General features: G+C 39.8%; 1 protein-coding gene across 1 annotated transcript; it reads left to right on the top strand.

The window, feature by feature from the left end:
• Positions 1–3,093: 3,093 nt before the first annotated feature.
• On the top strand, positions 3,094–14,624 carry ca8 (carbonic anhydrase VIII). Its single transcript, XM_035412747.1, has 9 exons — positions 3,094–3,634; positions 6,371–6,562; positions 7,257–7,381; positions 8,775–8,870; positions 9,447–9,509; positions 10,487–10,535; positions 11,420–11,532; positions 13,432–13,598; positions 14,210–14,624. Exons 1-8 carry the CDS (start codon positions 3,562–3,564, stop codon positions 13,564–13,566), a joined length of 846 nt encoding a protein of 281 aa, XP_035268638.1. The 5' UTR covers positions 3,094–3,561; the 3' UTR covers positions 13,567–13,598; positions 14,210–14,624.
• The last annotated feature ends 5,262 nt before the right edge of the window (positions 14,625–19,886 follow it).

Raw genomic sequence — 19,886 nt, 5'->3', positions numbered from 1 at the left:
ACTAACGTGATCGCATTAGCCTAACTAGGTACATTGAGCTAAACTAGAGGCTAGGGAGGGGTGGGGAGAGGTGCAGACTGAAGAGGTGAGTCTTTAGTCTGCGCTTGAAGGTAGTCAGATTCTCTGCTGTTCTGACCGCCACGGGAAGGTCATTCCACCAGCGAGGGGCCAGGACAGACAGCAGATGTGAACGGGAAGTACAGACACGAAGAGGGGGAGGTGCCAAGCGTCCAGAGGTGGCAGAACGGAGAGGTCTGGCTGGTGTGTAGGGTCGGATGATCCTCTGGATGTATCCTGGTGCTGACCCCTTGACTGCCTGGTATGCAAGCACCAAAGTCTTACATTTGATGCGAGCCATAACAGGCAGCCAGTGGAGGTCAGTGAGCAGGGGGGTGACATGGGAATGTCTGGGGAGGTTGTATTACCAGGGTCAGAAGGTCAAGAATTATATTACGAAGTGAAGTGATACATTACATGAAAATAAATATAAAATATGCAGCAATATGTGATGTTTTGAACAAGTATCCACCTTTTGCAAGTTTGTGAAAACACCCAGTGACCAGTGACATCTGCTAAAAACCGAGGAGGTTGCTGTCAACTAATCCCATCAGTCCTACAGTAAGTGGCTCTTCAATGCATACAGTAGGCTATATAAACAAAAGCCTTCCCTCACTTTCCCACACTATTTTTTCTATTAATCATTTGTGTTTATGGACAAATTTAACCACAAGGACATTTTTGTTTGTTGCCAACAGTATATGTATAGAATGATTTGGCATCATGATGAAGACAAAACAGTCTAAGGCAAATACGACCACCAGAATAAGTACACAGTTTTGTCAAAGCAGAACTGATATATGATGCTGACTTGTACTGACAATTTTGAGTTAAACTGGTGAATTGGTGATTTGTTTCAACATTCAAAAGTCCTACTCATACCTCCAAGGCATTTTAGGCAGACATGTGCATAGAAAATGACATCACAAAGAAAAATGATGGTGTTAGAAGCTGTTATAAGTATTGCCAATGCCCCTTTTACTCACAGATGATAAATAAAGCTGAAAAAGTGTGCTGAAATGGTACACGAGGTATGGAGGTATTTTAACACACAGTTTAATGGGTTGTCCTGGATGTGTGCTTTTTCCACATTTTAGAAAACCAAATGCCATTGGTATAGATAAAAATGTTAATCTCACAATCCTGTTAGAATCATCTGCCTTTAAAACACGGTGGTGCTACTGTAATTGCAACATTAGCTCCTGGGGTTAGAGAGGAAATATGATTAATCTGTCAAACGCATAGTATGGTTCTAGAGTGCATAAAAAAGAAAGATTATGAAGAGATGAGGCAATCAGAATGCATGATGAACCAGCAGATAATTTGTGGTAAAATGGGGTTATAGAGATTTTTAAAGAACATCAAATGATTTTGTAATGGAAAGAAGCCTGTGATGTATGAGCTAATGCAGAAAGTGGAAGGGTTGGAAAACAGATCATGAATATATTAAGGAACCGATGAATAAATATCATTTTATACATTGTGGTTATTTTCATAATACAGTGTATTTTGATATAAGAGATTGCGGAGAGAGATTAAACCTTGATTTCATTATTATTTACCATATTTATTTGCCTTTGATAATTAACAAAACTTTAAATTCCAGACTGTTAAAAAGATACTAAGACTGAAGTCAAGTTCTCTGTATTTTGACACTAGGGGGCATAATATTGCTCCAAACGTGTTAAATGCATAACAGTACATCGTAATAATATATCAAGAAATTCAAAATCCAAAACAGACCTTAGTAATTATTATTTAGCTTGTTAGTTTTTTTTTTTTTTTTGCACATTATGAAGCTTGTTATTTTTCAAACAATTGCAATTTTTCTGTGTTTATTGTGTTTTACTAAAGGACATGTTATGTTCCTTATATTCCACTAGATGGCAGGCTTTATTGCGCAACTGATTATTTACTGTACTAAGGCATTGTCACCATTTCAGTGACATGCTGGTGAAGATTCAAGATTACCTAGAAGGGTTGCCAGCAGTCCCAAGGCTCAAGAAAAAGGGCAGTGTGTTCCAAAAAACAAAACAAGACAAAACAAACAATAAATAAAGAAATAAATAAAAAAATAAAAGAGGCAGCTTGGGCCTCAAATATTGGAACAGACCACCATTAGACGCATTAGAATCTCATTTTAAGAGGGACCCTTCTTTTTTGGATGATCGCTGGCTATTATCTACCTGTTTTCTAATTGTTAATAATTTCTGTGTTATTTTAAATGTTGTTTTTATTATATATTATCCATTCATCATTTATTTTCTTTAAATTAGTCAATGTCGTTAGAATTCTTATTGTGTCTTTATTGAATTCTCAATTGGGGCAGATCCCTGAAATACGTTCGTAAGCTCACTACAATAATATCTAATAAGAATGACTCGTAACACTATCACAGTTTTTGGTTTCTGCTGGATAAGCAAGTATACATGAATCACAAAAATGACCACATTCAAGTTGATTTCCCACAATTGAGCTATACACATTCAGTCTAATTTTGTAAGAATAGAAAGGATGCGTCTTATGTGATCTGTACTGGGTTTGTTAGATATTATTTGATTACATACTATACATGTGTGCAAAAACGAGATATTTGTTTCTGAATTACTGTTCTCTTAAAGAAAAAACTCAGTATAAGCTGCATAACTATCAACCATTCTTCGGTGGTCTTCCTGGTAATGTATCTCCATATTCATTTCCCCTAAATCATCTCATGATTGTGCAAAGATAACAATAACACAGAACAGAGATGTTTCTTTTTCATGTGAGCTCCCACCTCAAAGGGTGTCTTTTAAAAACAACACACTTCCTGCTTTGTGGGAGTAATTCTGGCCTTTTGGCCAAGAGCAACATTCCAATACAATGGCTTAAGCCCATGCCTTTACCTGCAAGTAGCCTTTTTACCGTAACATTTAAAAAAGATGTAAAATAAGTTGCAGAGCTATTTTAAGCTGCCACTGTTTGAAGAGCAGACAGTTTGCCCAACCAATCAGAGCGCTTCTCCCCTGGAGCCTGAGGAGGCAGACCATGTGCCACTTCCTCAGTGAGAGATTAAAACACTGCAGACAGGTTGAGAGGGTTATATACTGTACAACACTCTCTCTCTGGTGACACTGTGCTGCAGCCTTCATTCAACTCTGCCAACACTGAAAGAAGGAAACCGACAGAGGGAAAGAAAGAGCGAATTACAGAGAGAAAGAAAAAAAGTCAAGACTGTCAATTTGCCAGCTTCTCAGAATTCCTTCTCTTTCTCTGGGAAAAAAAGAAACTCCAGTGTTGCAAGCCTGTGCACCATTCTCGCCAAAGACTTCCTATATCAGAGTGCACATACATCAACTGTTCACCTGCACCGGAGAAAGAAATCAGAGGCCTGGCAGCATTTGATATTATCACCCGTTCTCTTTTGAACTTTGATTAGAACAAAAAGAAAGAAAGGAGAAAAAGTTTACAGAAGATTTATATTCAGTTTCTTCAGAACAAAGTTTTGAAGAAGTATCAGATCCAATGGCTGACCACATGATTGAAGAATCTGACTACTATCCTGAAAAGGATGATTTGGAATGGGGATATGAAGAAGGTAAGGTCTTTATGAGTGACTGCATATTTCTCTTTTATTCTAATTTACAGAAATGTGAGAAACTGTAGTCAGTCCTATGATAATGTTTTAAACTGAATGGTGTAACCAGGCTTTTAAATTTATTTTATGTTAAAATATAAAAACAGTTAGATGATAGCTCATCGTTGGATCTGCTCAAATAAAGCTTGTTTGAATGGTACAGCCCTCTTATCCAACAGAGGACTTAAGAGGACTTTGGAACCTTCTGAGCATCAAGTGAGTGAGAAAGATGCAAATAATTAGCCTACAACTTGGTTCAAAATCCTTTTCAGCTTGTCACCATGAAAAAACAATATCCAAATGTATTTTTCTGCATTCATTAAATACATGTTTCTCTGTTTAACTTGACCAGTGCAACGTAAGTGAAGAAGATACACAACTGTTATAAAGGGACAGGGCCATCTGCTTGACTGAAATAAGTGTTTTTTTCTGTCAATACAGATTGTGAGCCATATTTGTTCCTCAATATAATCTTCAGGAAGGTTGTAGAAGCTATTATTTACAGACAGATTTTGGGTCCATGTAATACCAGACCAATGTCTTAAAGGGTCCTTTTTTTAACTGCAAAATTAAGTGTGAATTTGGTTATTACCTGAAGACATGCACTGAGCAGAAATCACAGGATAATCTGGGTTAGTCGTGTAATTTTGTTTTTTTTATTCCATCCACTGTGGTTACCCAGGGATGCCATGAGTGTCCTAAAAAACATGAGTGACCCACATACAGGCGAATAAATTGCAGTAGAGACACTGCATAGCCACACACATCCTGTGGCTCTTTTCCTGAGACATAAGCACATGTATGCGTGCAAACTCTGCACCCAGGAAGACAAAGCAGAAACCTTTTTTCTGTTGAACATGTTAAAAGGTATGAAAGAAAATGTCTGTTTATCGAACACTATTTAGTCTCCAAGTCTCATCGCATTCTTTCAATCTTGACTATGAGTGCCCCCTGCTGCCACAAGCAGGGAGAGGCTTGTGATTCTTCCTGAGTAGAAAATATGTTAAAACAAAAAAAAAAAAAGATATCTATAATAAATGTAGGAATCTAGTATTAGCCTATTATTATTCATATTTGGAATGACACCAAAATTACGGCTAATGTATAGAAATGCTTTATTGAACACAGGTATGACAGAAAATAATAAAAGTGGTTGAAATTCCTTGGCATGTAAAACTGGTCAAACTATTCTCTAAAAATATGCAACAGCCCACTGTGAAGTCAACCTTAAATGTAAATTGGAGACATGCTTGAACTACACATTTCTTTTCAACTCTGCTATTTAAGGTGCATTAAAAAATACAAATACAATTTAAGAGTTTTACTACACACTGTAAAATGTTTGGTGCTAATTTAAATTTAACAGAGCTCTGTGAGTCCAACAGAGACTAAATATCCTCAGTGTAAATCTTGCTCTATTTGTAGATTTAGCACTAAATATTTAACTGAGCCGATTAATGATGATGTGGACAATTTATACTGCTCTAGACTGGCTGCTGAGGGTGTTTTTTTTTTTTTTTTTTGCATTTCAATCAATCAATCAATCAATCAATCAATACTTTTATTGTCCCCAGAGGGAGATTTTCTTGGAAATTTCACAAAAAGATTCTAATTAATTCACAATTGAACAGGAAAACTAAAACATGATAACATTTATCTTCCTACTAACAAGCAATGCAACTTGAAGGTTGTAGAAAAATTATGCAAGCAGCACTGAGAACAAAACACCCCAAACCCACATCTGTGGCTGTTACCACAGTGACTTACAGCCCAGTGTATGTATAAACAATCGCACTTTAGCCTTGTCAAATACACAAAAATTCCATTCTCAGCCACCCTGGATCAGCTTACCTTGTTTGTGCAGTAGGCCTCGTACTACTAGAATTCTACGGAGAAGAGGTGTGCTCTGAATTCCACTCAGAAAGTAGGCCCTCACGCTAGTGGTTAGTTTCGTGCAACCCGTGCGGTGCATCTGTGTAGCAAATTAATGGCTACATGCCAAGGAGACATGGAGGGACCATGTCTACTGATGGTGAAATTTACCATGTGAAATACATTGAAATAATGTTTATTGATTGACTTTATCAATGTCACATCACACTGCTGTGACACAAAACAAAAGAAAATAAGGATGAGGATCATTACAAGCAAACACTCACCCTTTACACCTACCTTCCATAGTTGCTATTTTATAAAAGGTGTTATAAAGTAGGTTAGCAACAGGAGGTCACATACTTTCTTAAGAAGTTTTTATTTTGACCTGGTTTCTCACCACAGGCTTTTATAGACTTCCTTCCTCTCTGTCAAGAGTAATGGTTTGGTTGTTTTTATATTTTTTTATCTCTTCATTTTAAGCAGGAAGATTGAAATATGACGTGAGCGGACAGATCTAAATGATACATATTTATCTTGGCTTGGCTATTTTTTTTAAATGGTTTTGTGTGGGTGTTCTTCAGCAAAGCATTTTGTGTTGGCCACAATGTGAGGTACTGAGGTGTCAACAACTGAGACTGCTTTGTATGTTACTGATCTGTGAATGCATTAGGCTATTATAAATGGGGTTCCATGAAGTCTGAAAAATGATATTCATACAGCTGGATGAGAATCAATTGAACTGTTGTGTTCACATGGAGAAAATTTGTTTGTGAATCTTTAAAAAAAATAAAATAAAAATCAGTTTGAACATTTCTGTTCCAGGTGTGGAATGGGGGCTGCTGTTCCCTGAGGCCAACGGAGAGTACCAGTCTCCCATAAATCTGAATTCCAGGGAGGCCCGCTATGACCCCAGGCTGCTGGAGGTGCGGCTTTCGCCGAACTATGTGGTGTGCCGCGACTGCGAAGTCATTAACGATGGGCACACCGTGCGGATAATGCTGCGATCAAAATCAGGTGTGGTCAAATCCTCCAATACTGTACAACCCTAACCCCTTCCTTCAGATGAAAAGTCCACCCTCCACCCTCCCAATTCAGGCTCAACAATCCCCTCCCTCTCCAAGCTCTTGCTATCAGAGGGGAGGAAGATTTAATGGTTTAGGCTGAATCTGTGATGTCATATGTGAAGGGACCAACAGAAAGGCTTGCCAAGGCTATTATCAGGCGATGCCAACCTTGTGTTTCTACAGTGTAGCCTTGGCCCTGTCAGAGCCTTTAATCATTTGGAGGTTCATTCACTGAAATTCATTGTGCTGCTTATGAAACCTTTAGATTTACTAAGACGATCTTCTGGTGTCCCCGTTAAAGGGGTGGCACATTGATGACAGCTGTGCGACCTGTTTTAGTACGTTTCCACTATCAAGGCCAGTTCTGTTATTGAGTGCTTGTCAGTGGGAAATGGGCCTAATTTCAACAACAGAATGTCCTCCACCTCACTAATAGAATGATCAAACAGCTTTATGTCTACAGGTCTAGCTAAAAGAAAATTCTCAGTTTAATCATGTCTGCTGCCACTAAAAAAGAACAAATTAGGTTTCACAAATTAAGTTTTGAAAATACCTTCAATCGTGGCATTTTCCATGGATTTCAAATGATAAAAATAAGTTTTCTAAAGTTCGCTGACCTTCCTGTCACCGTCTTCCTGTTTTAGTGGTCACAGGAGGCCCGCTTCCCAGTGACCATGAGTATGAGCTGCACGAAGTCCGCTTCCACTGGGGTAAAGAGAACCAGAGAGGCTCAGAGCACACTGTCAACTTTAAGGCCTTTCCAATGGAGGTAATGCCCTCACCCACATGATTACTGCCATCATCAGCTGCAGTCAAGCCTAATACAAGGGAGGAGCAGTGGTCCTTTACACTTTTTTTGTGCCTTCTGGGTTTTAACTGTGGACATGTTCTAGATAGCGTTCACTTTAGTTCACTTTTGCTGGCATCCACAAAAAGCTTATTTTCCCTCAGTTGGAATGCTGCTCAAAATGGCTGCCATCAACTGGCCTTTCATGGGGAACATGCTTACCTTTTTGTGAACAACCTATTAAGAAAAAAAATCTATTTTTAAAGCATGATTTTTAAATGTCATGAAGGAGGAGTGTGAATGCAAAAAAAAAGAAAAATGAGAAGAAACGTATGCCCACCTGGTTATAGGTTTTGACCAAGGCTAAACTAACTCAAGACTGCATATATAAAAATAGCCTTCCTATTGCCTGAATTACTTTACCTTCATTGAGAGTGCATTCACACCCGTAGAGGAAAAAGAAAAACAACCCTCTTAACTGAAACTTGTTTTAAAAAATTACATATGTGCCATTAGACCATTAAAGTCTACAAAAGATATGGTTTCCCTTGAATACTATTATTATGTATCATGAGTAAGATGACATTGCAAAACCCAGCATTAAGACCCTGACATGAACAGCTGTGCGAATACACAAAGCAATCACTTGAAGCTGCCACCTGCAGTCTGCCTCAGGAATAAGAACAGGTGGTTCAAAGAAGGCCATTAGAGAGAGAACAGCGAAGTACCTGCTTAAGTACCAGAACATTGTTGGTACAAATGACACATGTAATCAATTGTTTATTCACCTGATTGCTAGAGGGCAGGCTTTTCTGACATAAATATTCCATGTGGTTTTTGGGAAGACCTTAATCCTCAAATGCAGATATATCTAAAGATTGTGTGGTTATATCCTAATGAACACTTATGCAGTGAAAAGTCAGTGAAACACTGTGTAGGTGTTTAGGTGAAAACCTGGCTACATTTACTTTTACTACATAAAAGTGATAGTTTTTTAGCCAGCATAACAATGATATATCAGGGTAAAACCTTAGCTATTTTGAGGTTAACCTAGTTCATTTATGTCAAAATATCTCTCAACCAATATTCCACCCCTCTACACTTCTAGATTTTAGCTCCTGCTCAAAAAACATTGTAAGATTGTAAGTTATATGCACTGCACACTTGCCAAAATATTTTATTTATTAAAAACTAAAAGTTATCGCTACTATGCACACCCTCACTTTGAATGCTATTCCCTTAAAATTGCTCTGTAGATGATTTCTGTATGGTCATCACCAAATTTCAGTGGTGACATCCATATCCAGCAGAGTTTTCAAAATCAAGTGGTAACTGGTTGTGCTATAAACTGTATTTTAAATGTTTTTCTTTTCAGCTCCATCTGATCCACTGGAACAGTACACTCTACAGCAGCATTGACGAGGCTTTGGGAAAGAGAAATGGCATTCTCATGATTGCTTTATTTGTACAGGTAATGACTATGGCTGACATCGGAATGAGTAAATACAGGAAAGATGACATCAGAATACTGATTAAACACATTTTACAATCATAAATGAAACACAGTAATCATTTCTGCTTCTTCTTCTTCTTTTATTTCAGTATCATGTGAATTTGCTCATGTGTTTTCACTGAACAGCCACTGCTCCTTAAATTCATTTGTCCAAGCTGAACAAGTTTGCAATATTAACCATGAAGACTTGCTAAGCTACCAGATAGAGAGAATTTAGGTAAATCGCTACATAGTTGTATTGCTGAAGCAGTTGTGCTTTTATGCACCTGAAAGCAATAATCATGCTTTAGCAACAATTCATAGCAGCCATAAGATGAATCAGACATGTAGTTGGATGCAAGCAGTTTTTCATTTTCAGTGAAATATATACGCTGGTAAATTAATTCACCAATAATAAATAGATGTTAACACCTCTAGAATCTGAAATTTGTTTGCCATATTTAGCCCATGTTGAGATTTTCTATGAAGTTTGATGCACCTATTCTCTCCTAGTCTCCCATTGTTTTCATTTCTTCCTTCCCCTTTGTTTGACAGATAGGGAAAGAACATCTAGGGCTGAAGGCAGTAACCGAGGTGCTTCAGGACTTACAGTACAAGGTGAACAATGGATCTCGCTTTTTCTTGTTGTTACGGCAAATAGTTAAAGTGAATGAGGGGTCTAGATTGAATGGGACTTGGCACAGTTGCTAAGAGATCTACCATTTTGTGCTTGAATTGTGAGATAAGGCACCAAAACAGGCCCCAAGAACATTATTCCTTGCCAACTGGGAAATTACCAGAAAGGCTCAACAGCTGCTATGGCTACTGCTACGAAAGCTTCAGAATCTTTATATAATCAGCGTGTAATCATAAAGATGCATTGGTTTGTACTGTACATCTGAATGTACACCAGATGAAAACCTTCCACATATCGTTAGTCATGTCAATGGCTCCTTCTTAGTAGGAACAGGAGAGGGATTTGACCAGTTAATTGCAATAATTGGATCAGATCTAGGATCAATGGAAACATGTGAGCTGAATTTGCACATGAATATAGGAAGCATGACCAGGATTAACCAGACCCAAGCTGTAGGTAACAAGGGAGACTCAATAAGGTGTTCACTACAGATCACATGGACTATAATACAGCCAAAATCTCCTGACACACACACACACACACACTCACAGCACAATCAGGTTTTGACACAGGACAACAGAATGACCGTTCAATGTAAAATATAAAAATATATATATACAAATGTCCACTTAATCTGAGATTCAGACAATTATTAGTCATGTGGGTCATGCAAAGACTGAGTCATTGCTCTTCTAGAAATTTCTGGACAACATTTCTTTACAAGGCTGAGCCATCTGCAGTTATCAGAGGTCTTAGTTTACCCAAAATTCAATTTCTTATGAATTCTCAGTAAGTCAGTGCCTTTTTTCCAGAGGTGCTGGCAAACATTTAAAATGTGTGCATTCCAATATAATGTATTTTTTCTTCTATAAGAAAGTCCTACAAGGTAACTGTGTGGGGTGCAATATCTTTTTTTCTCTCTTAAGTTTAAAATAAATCCTTTGTTTTGTCTCAATAGGGGAAGACCAAAATAATACCCTGCTTTAACCCTAACACATTACTCCCTGGTAAGTATTAAACTGAAATGTAAATGGAATATCACCAGCGTATCACAATCATACTAAGGGCAATGGTACTCATCATGTGCTTACAGTACTTGCATTTGTTTCACTAAAGCGAGATGCGTGGCGTTGTCTGTAGGGTGTCCGACTCTCGAGCAATGCGCTAGTCCCCCCTCTCGTGAGCGGATGTTTGTTCTCTGCCATGACGCTGGGTGAACTGTGGCTCCTTCTCTATCTCTTTCCCCTCCCTGCTTTCTACCTGCCTGAATAACCAACAATAGGAAATGAGGCTAGACGGTCCTGAACCCCTTAGTGACTCATGTATACTAATGTGAATGCGTACTCATTTCACATTGAGGTCAATCCAGGGATTTCCTCCGTAGCAGGCCTAGTATCAATAACGGACCCTATTATGACCATTCATATTTTATTTGAAATAAAATAATATGAAATGTGTTTAACAGTTGAAGGTTTTGAAGTTTAAAACAAACACAGATCAAGTCACATATTTGACTGATTTATAAGATTTCTATGACTTATGATTTATGATTTATGTAGATTAGGGGTGTACAATCTTATTTGATAAGGGTCCTGCATTAAGAAACCTGATTCTACTTATCAAGGTGGTCTTGATTGAAGACCATTATTAGTTAAATAGTTCAATCGGGTGTTGTAGTGCTGGGCTAAAACAAACACCTGCACCCACACCGGCCCTTTTCGGATGAGATTGGACATGCCCGTCATAGATGAACAAATGCTTGGTACATCCGACCAAACACTTGCCCTTCACATGGACAAGCCATAGAGGTTTTCACCGGGTCAAATAAGCCCGCAGTCAGGTCAGTGCTGTGCCAGTAAGAATAGCCCTGTGACAGTGTGTCCATTCCCAGACCCCCTCCTGAGGGATTACTGGGTCTATGAGGGCTCCCTCACCATGCCGCCCTGCAGCGAGAATGTCACGTGGATCCTGTACCGCTACCCTCTGACCGTCTCACAGTTCCAGGTAGGATACCAACCAAGCCAAGCCCCCCGGTGTGTCCCCGTGACTCACAGGGGGATGCTGGTGTGTGACCCCCCCCCCCCCCCCCCCAACCCCCCTGCCCCCGTCCCCACCCCCGTCCCATCCCCTCCCTGTCTCATGTACTGTACCTGCTTTTAAGTATCTGGGATCATTACACACCTCTTTCAAGATAAGGTTACTGCCTTCCCTTTGAATCACGATGGCCCAAATGTCACGAACGAAATAAGCCACTGGTTCCCTTTTTAAAGGGGATCATTGGAGAAGAAAAAAAAATTGTGATCAATGAAAAGCTCTTGGGACTAAAGATAAAAACTAGGGTAATTGCTAAAGTGTTAGATCCCAGCTTTGCGACTTTGAGTCTTTGAGAAAGCACTTGAAGGCCAAATTAATGTATGTAGCACAAGCCCCTTTTAATCACAATCAACTTTTAATTAATGCAGATTGCAGCAGAGTGTGCTCAGAGCGGCCCCTGTTGTTTTTGGATGCTAAAAACATGAGCAATGGAAGCAGTCATAAACCAAACAACTTTTTGCTGCCTCAGTGAAAGAGTCTTCCACGTGAAAATCAAAACAATGAGAAGGAAAATCAGGCAGTAAAAAGTGAACTGACCAACGGCAATCGTAATTGGGTGGGCAGTTTTTTGCCGTTGAAAGTCACTGTGCCCTTGATTTCACCTTCCTGGTGGCTAGCAGTGTGACTCTGATGTTTTATGGTCGTTGACACAGCTGTTGTACAGGAACAATGGGCATCCAGGTGTTGCCAGTAAAATGTATCGCTGTGAATAGCTTCCTCGTGCGGGTTTCATTCGGGGGTTACTGTGAGTCTCAGCATTAATAAATCCGCCACGCTTAGCTGACCATCAGGCCGAGCCTGGTCATAGCCTTGGGCTATACTATTTGCTAGTTGTCAGTGTAAGAGAAATCGTTTCATGCGGCTGTGGTATTGAGGCTGTAAAACTCTTTTAGTGGGCCAGAGCAGGATATCAAACGGAATGATTTCCATTTTTTACCCGGGCTGGCTGAAATATCTCCTCACTTTTTTAAATGAGAAAGCAGTGCTGCTCGACTCAGTAATACCCAGGTTATTAATCTTAACTTCCTAGCCTTTGATGGATATGAGCTCGTTATTTTGTGTGCTTTTGAACTTGTTTGGCTGGCCACCTATTTAAAAAAAATTCATTGTTAAAAATTTGAGATTCATTGTAACTATTCCCTTTATCTTATAAGAAATTTTGTGTCACACATGACATGGTTTTCTGGAACTTCCCTTTAGAATAAAGTTGCCGACTGTCTCTGCAGACTTGTGGTTTAATCTTGATAAAGTCCTACTCATTGCAATCAAAGGTCATGACTTTTTGCAGACACATTTCACATTTCTAGAAATAAATACCGAAACAGTCGGTCTTTGTTGTGCCATGCAAAATGCACATTCATTGCCAAAATATTGGTATGACACATATTCCTTCACATGTATATTCCTTTTTTTTCTCTCTTTCAACTAGACACACAAACAACCATCAATACTCATACTGACCCACACAGACCCACACACACAAGCATATATAGTCATGGTTATATTTAGGGGACCTCCCGCATTTTAAGCCTTGACTGTGATGGACAGTGTATTTCTACATCTTTGCTGCGAAAAATATTATATACTGAAGTATACCTGAATCATATGATTTTGCATTTAAGAATACTTGAAGTATAATTAAAGTTTATATCAAGTATGTTTAGTATACAATTTTTCCACATGGGTTGTCACAGTAAGCATGCATATCACGAAAGGCCCAGTTATGAAGACCTGAGAACACGTCTAATGCAATCAATCGCAATTACCTACTGAGCCGATCAGCTGGACCCCTGTCACCCCCTCCCACAGATTGAGGAGTTTCGGAGACTGAGGTCCCATGTCAAAGGGGCGGAGCTCCCAGAAGGCAATGACGGCATTTTGGGTGACAACTTCCGGCCGACCCAGCCCCTCAGTGACAGAGTGGTCAGAGCAGCCTTCCAGTAGGCATCAGTGACCCTGGACTTTATCCATCATAAGTAAGTACAGGCCAGTTATTGCACCAATTGCCTTGTAATGGGTACTTTCATAAATATCCATGGAAACGTAACGGTACATCTGTGATGAACTGTGCTGCAATGCGAGTCGACAGCATAGAAAAATTAAACTTGTAACAGCATTTCTATTTTATAAAAAAATGTTTTTCAGAAATGCCGGTGGGCTAAGATTTGATATGTACAAAGAGACTGTCTTCTCTTTCAATCATGAAATGCAATTTTCCCAAGCTATCCTACTATAATAGCAAAAAATATGACCTCTTCTAAAAATCATACTCTATTGAAAAGAGGACAAATGCTCCCATAGGTCCTCCGCACTACAAAACAATGTAAAGAGGTCACGTTTGTAGTAACCCATTTCTGTCTAATCTAGGGCTTCAGTTGAATTGCTTTAGAGATGAATTGAAGACTATCTATTTTATTGGTCACTGGGGAATGCTTGAAGTCTGTATGCAGAATGACTATTCTAAAATAGAAATAATTTTTGCCCCAGTTGAGGGCACACAGAAATTAAGTCAGTTTGGCCCATGAATTGGGAAGGAAACCAATTGTTCTTGATGAATTCTAAAGGAATCAAATGATTTTATTCACAGAAACCAACAAAATAACAAGAAGCATGACATGGCGGCAGTGGACTGTTCGGCATCGGATTCGAATGTGCCTGTTTACTAGTATTTGAGTCTGAAGGTGTGTTTCTCCTGCTTCACCATTAGAAGATGAAGAATCTTAACGTGTAGCAAAATTCTTAGCATTAAATCAACTCTGACAGACTGCCTATACTAATGATGCATTGCAGGGGTGTATCCAAACTAAAGCTCCCTATTTGGAAAAGCACAGTTAATGTATTTTACACAGATATTTTTTCCTCTCAAAGTTGACCAACGATATTCTGAAGACATTTTGAAGATGAGACTAGAAAAAGTGAACATTAAAATGAAACAATGACAATTTTCCATGCACAATACCACAATATAACACACACACACACACACACACACACACACACACGCAGAATACAGATACTGTTTGTACACCCCTAATGCAAAGCATCCCTTATGGACTCACATGATCTGTCAGGGTTAGGTTAATGAACATTGTGACAGTGCAGCAGGTACAGTATCGCTCTTCCCTAAGCGGGCGAGGCTCTCCCGCTCGCTGCAGCAGAGGGAGTACAGTCCGGCGGTGTGGAACAGCCCTGTGAAAGGGAAACCAGCGCACGGCGGTGGGAAACCCACCGCGGAACTGGCCGGGACTGAAAAAGACACCAGGGAAGAAAGTAACATACACGGCAAGGTCAAAACAACAAGCCGCCCCCGGTGTAGAGCACAGAGTGAACCCTTGTGCCATTTCAGAGCCTTTTTCTGCTGAGGAGTGACTGACTGTATGACTGTCAGGAGTGTGCTGGGAGTGTTGATGTCTCTCCTGCTTAGAGGAGCTGTATGGGGCTCTGTTCTCAGCTGTCATGGTATCCTACTTTTTAGTGGACACAAATGGGTCATATGATGTGTGTGTGTGCGTGTGTGTGGCGTGTGTGTGTGTGTGTGTAGCCTGTGTGTGTGTGTGTGTGTGGCGTGCGTCTGTGTGTGTGTGTGGCATGTGTGTGTGTGCATGTGTGGCGTGTGTGTGTGTGTGGCGCGCGCGTGTGTGTGTGTGTTTATTTGGCATGTGTGTGTTTGCATGTGTGGCGTGTGTGTGTGTGTGGCATACGTGTGTGTGTGCGTGGCGTGTGTGTGCGTGTGCGTGTGTGTCCGTGTGTGTGGTGTGTGTGTGGGTGCGTGTGCATGTGTGTGTGTGGCTTGTGTGTGTGCGCACGTGTGTGTGTGTGTGCATGTGTGGCGTGTGTGTGTGTGCGTGTGTGTCCGTGTGTGTGGTGTGTGTGTGGGTGCGTGTGCATGTGTGTGTGTGGCTTGTGTGTGTGCGCGCGTGTGTGTGTGCATGTGTGGCGTGTGTGTGTGTGTGGCATGCGTGTGTGTGTGCGTGGCGTGTGTGTGTGTGTGCGTGTGTGTCCGTGTGTGTGGTGTGTGTGTGGGTGCGTGTGCATGTGTGTGTGTGGCTTGTGTGTGTGCGCGCGTGTGTGTGTGTGCATGTGTGGCGTGTGTGTGTGTTTGAATTAGCCCTGCTCCCTTACTTTACAGTGATGGTGAATAAGCCAATCACACTGTGATCCCATGTTTCCTCTGTAGTGTGTAGGTAAGGAAGTGTCCTGTTGCCTCCCCTCAGAATCCTGTGCTTAACTGAGCTTATGTGTGAAACAAAATGTCATCTTCTCTGAAGTTTCTCTCGTGAAAATGGCTATTGTTGTCTCACATAGCAGGAAGGACACTTATTTATTTATATAGAAAAAATATTATTTTGTCAGTGTTAGGATGAATCAACAGGTTACCATATATTTATATTAGTTTTGAACCAGGAAAACATGGATCTGTAGGAATCACAACAAGGATGTAGATAATGAATATCAGAACTCCATGTCTCCATCTCCATGACAGCATCCCTCTTAACTCTGAATTACCGCAGCTGCAATTTTCATTCTCAAAATCTAATCAGCGTGACGAAAATAGTAAGTTTAATTCACGTCTGACGTCTGTATTTCAAATTTTTCTTTTCCAATGAAAAAAACTGTACCCACGAACAGAATCAAAACATTAATCATTAATAGCGAACCTAGATAATTTTTGTTGACCAGAACCTGAGATAAGTCAGCCGTCATCTGATTATGGGATTATTTAGTACTCAATTAAACGAGGCAGTTGTAATTAGTGATAAATTGGCTAGCAGATATGTCTGCAGGATGCTGAATGTGCACTAGACAGAAGGCTCTTTATTCTAATTCATTCCTATGACAAAGCACTAAGCTGGTTCAGGAGATCCTACTGACAGCACCTTCCTCCTGACCACATTATTTAGGCACCAAACTGAATTACCATGGAGCCTTGGGAAGCAAACATTCGATAAATGTAATAAATGTATCACTACTCCTCAGTTCAAAAATGAAACGGTTTTGAATTACTGTGGTGAAACGCTTCTGTTTTTTCCTGAGAGATTATTTGATTGTGGTGAGAAAAGAGGAGAGCCTGTGGAGAGACTGTGGGGCAGCTTTGGCCCTGTGATAGACGAGTGAGTGGGACTCTGGCCAGCCTGGGGGGAGGGGGCTGGTGGGGGTTAGAGGCTGGGATGGGGGAGGGGGCTGGGATGCGTGTGGGGGCCGAGGGCAGCTGGGTGGTCTGTGAGAGGAAGGAGAGGCCTGCTTCTTTCCATACTAATGCGCTGGGGGCATTTCCCTAAAAGCTTTGCTTAAAACCAACAGCAAGACAAACAGCGGAAAAGCAATGGAAAACTCTCGGACACCTGCTCAGCATTCTGTAGATCTTTCTTGTCGTTAGGTCCTGGAGAGCTGCATGACACAGGAATGTCTTCAATATCAATGCATTTCTTTCTCCTTTTTCACTGAGAAGTGAAGAGAGAGAGACAGAGAGAGAGTGAAAGAGAGACAGAGACAGAGAGAGAGAGAGAGAGGGAGAGAGAGAGAGAGGACACAATGGTTCCATAGTGCCCTGCTAGATATTAAATGGGCCTCCTAGACTTGGCTCACAAAGACAGCATTGTATTGTTAAAAGTAATGGCTGAAGCTCTGACAGACAGCTGTGGCCTGGGAGCAAAGGATCCTGGGAGAATTTACCTTCATGTTGGATGGATTGTAGCTGCCAAACACACCTACAGTAGTCATCAGTATAAATGTAGATATCCAGAACACAGATAGTTCTATCAGAAGAAAGCCATGAATGTAGATTGTATTACATAAAATTCACTGCTGCTGGTTTAGGTGAATATCTATAGTGTGATTTCTATAGATTGCCTTATAGATTATATTATATTATAGAGTAATATAATATAGGGTGTGAGATCACGCAAATATAACTATCTTTAACTTTGGCTATCTATAAAAATGTGTCTTTTCTTTAATAGTGAGCATCAGAATAATAGCCTAATCTAATACATACACCGGTAGAGACAGTATTTGTGGCTATGAATCATTTTCCATCACTGAACATCTACATATTCAAACAGAATTAATGGTGAAAATAAGGCTGAAAAACCCATTATTCTACTGTTCCCATGATTCACTCAGTTCCCACATTTGTTTACATGTTGTATCTATCGTATTTTCATCGACAGTACAAGCTGTGTATACGACAGCATATTAAGCTTACAGTAACACACCAGAGTGCCGTTGCGGAGCGTGAACTGTTGTCCCCCCTGTATTCCGAAGGTTCCTGCGAAATGTGTTTCTATGAGATTACGGGTGGAAGCTTTGTTGACAGTACAAACTTTACTGAGGGCTTTAGGGAGGGAGGGGGCAGTGCCACGGAAACATCCGAGTCTCACACAGAAAAACAAAAGACATCTCTCCTGTGCAGATGTACTTCCTGTCCTTCGCAGACCCTGGCCTTCACCCCTCACTGGAAGAGGAGGGGGGACACAGTCTTGCACTCACCGTTCACCGTGTTCACACATTTCAAAGACTACTTTGTATTTGTCAGACCCTGCATCGTCCTCATGACCATGTCGAAAGCATCAAATAACAATAGCAATAGCAATCAAGACATTGTAATAAAAACTGTTTTCACCAAAATTGTTGTTTCTTTTTCTTGAAACAAGAGAATAACACCTATCTGTGAGCAAACAGACAGTAATATACATGCATGCCAAGACTTTCAAACCAAAAAAGAAATTTCAACAACACATTGTAGTCAATTATATAACTAATAGAATATAATCCTTGGAAGAGTAGATGAAACCTGTCTTTCTTATTTGGTCAGCATTAATTATGTGCACACATGGGTATTGGATTAGCAAAAAAGACACGTTTTAGTAGTATACTTGCTCATAATGGTTCTCTGTTTTATTAAAAAAAAATTCTAATTATGAATCAGGTGATTGGGTGCAATTTAGGTGATCCATTACTTCACAAATCAAATAAAAGAAAGTTGTATTTTATGAAAGCATTACACATTCGCTCATATGAAACATTTGTTGTACGCACAAATTAAAGGCCAAGCTCTGAACCAATGGTAGCCTTTGGACCCCAAAAACCAGCCAGGTACAGCTATTCACTCAACCAAACAAAAGGCTACATCTCAGTGTCTTAGCTTTTTACAGCTGTATAAAAATATTCTTCCAGTTCAGATTGTTCATGATAATTCTTGCCATAATACAAAAGTGAACAAAAATACAAATACTTTTTCGTTTAAAGTACTGTTGCCCTGTAAAAGCACAAAGAGTTATTTGTGCTTCAGAAGAATTATCTCATAAGAGCAAGAACTTTTGTTTCAGAAACTTTTATGTGTAAAAGTCAAAATATTATGGTTGCTTCTAAATTACTTACCAGAAGAAAAGGCCTCTAAAACAGAATGTGCTAAAGTAAATTTTCAGCTGACATATTTGCTGCAAATATACTTTCTTTAGACATATTTTCTTAAAGAGAGATATGGAATCATTTTAATTTGTAACTGAACCAATATTTGTCAAATCATTGCTGCATTTCAGGAATGCAGCAACATTTACTTTAAAGGTACACAGAAACAGCAAACCCAAGTAAACCACCAGAGCATGTACATGCACCAACAATTACAAACACCAGAGGGCAGTGTTTGCCACTTGCCAAGTACACAGACGCCATCTGAACTCAATCCTGATACATATAATTGTGCTATTAATTCAGTATGCTTATGCACCTCTAAGACTCCTTGTACCATCTTCACTGGTTTACTGATGATGTGCAAATCGACACTGCAGAATTACATAAATAAAATGAAACAAATAGGATTGCTCTCACATATGAATTGCATATTGGACACACAAAATCATCTGTCAGTGTTGGCAGAAATTTATTATAAGCTGGGTGTCAGTGAAGGTGCAATGAACTGCCCCACCCCCCCCCCACTCAAATCTGAATCAAAGGGATTATTTTGACTGTGCCTCGGTGCATACTTCAATTTCACTGCTATGAACTAGAATAAAACCACATTTGTTTAGTTCACATCCTGCTTTAAATGAAGCCATTCAATATCATTTGTCCATGACGTGAAGTGACATGATAAGTGGAACAACACATTAATGAGAGAACATAATTAAAGACAGAAAGATGCATTTAAAGATGGGTTTAAAGAGGACTGGATGTCATTATGAATAAGTACAAGAGCCTCAACTGGATAATGTTTCATGAGGCAGTAAATCATACATATTGAGCAGAACTAACTGCACCTCTGT

This window comes from Anguilla anguilla, chromosome 4, assembly GCF_013347855.1.
Source record: "Anguilla anguilla isolate fAngAng1 chromosome 4, fAngAng1.pri, whole genome shotgun sequence".
Classification (NCBI taxonomy): Eukaryota; Metazoa; Chordata; class Actinopteri; order Anguilliformes; family Anguillidae; genus Anguilla; species Anguilla anguilla.
This window is presented reverse-complemented; position numbering and strand designations above follow the sequence as displayed.

What these genes read in the sequence shown, in the direction of transcription:
- ca8 (XM_035412747.1), top strand. Translation starts at nt 3,562, where the DNA reads ATGGCTGACCACATGATTGAAGAATCTGACTACTATCCTGAAAAGGAT. An exon ending in AATGCTGCGATCAAAATCAG is followed by an intron (nt 6,563 to 7,256) that starts GTGTGGTCAAAT and finishes TTCCTGTTTTAG; the next exon opens with TGGTCACAGGAGGCCCGCTT. An exon ending in CCCTAACACATTACTCCCTG is followed by an intron (nt 10,536 to 11,419) that starts GTAAGTATTAAA and finishes GTCCATTCCCAG; the next exon opens with ACCCCCTCCTGAGGGATTAC.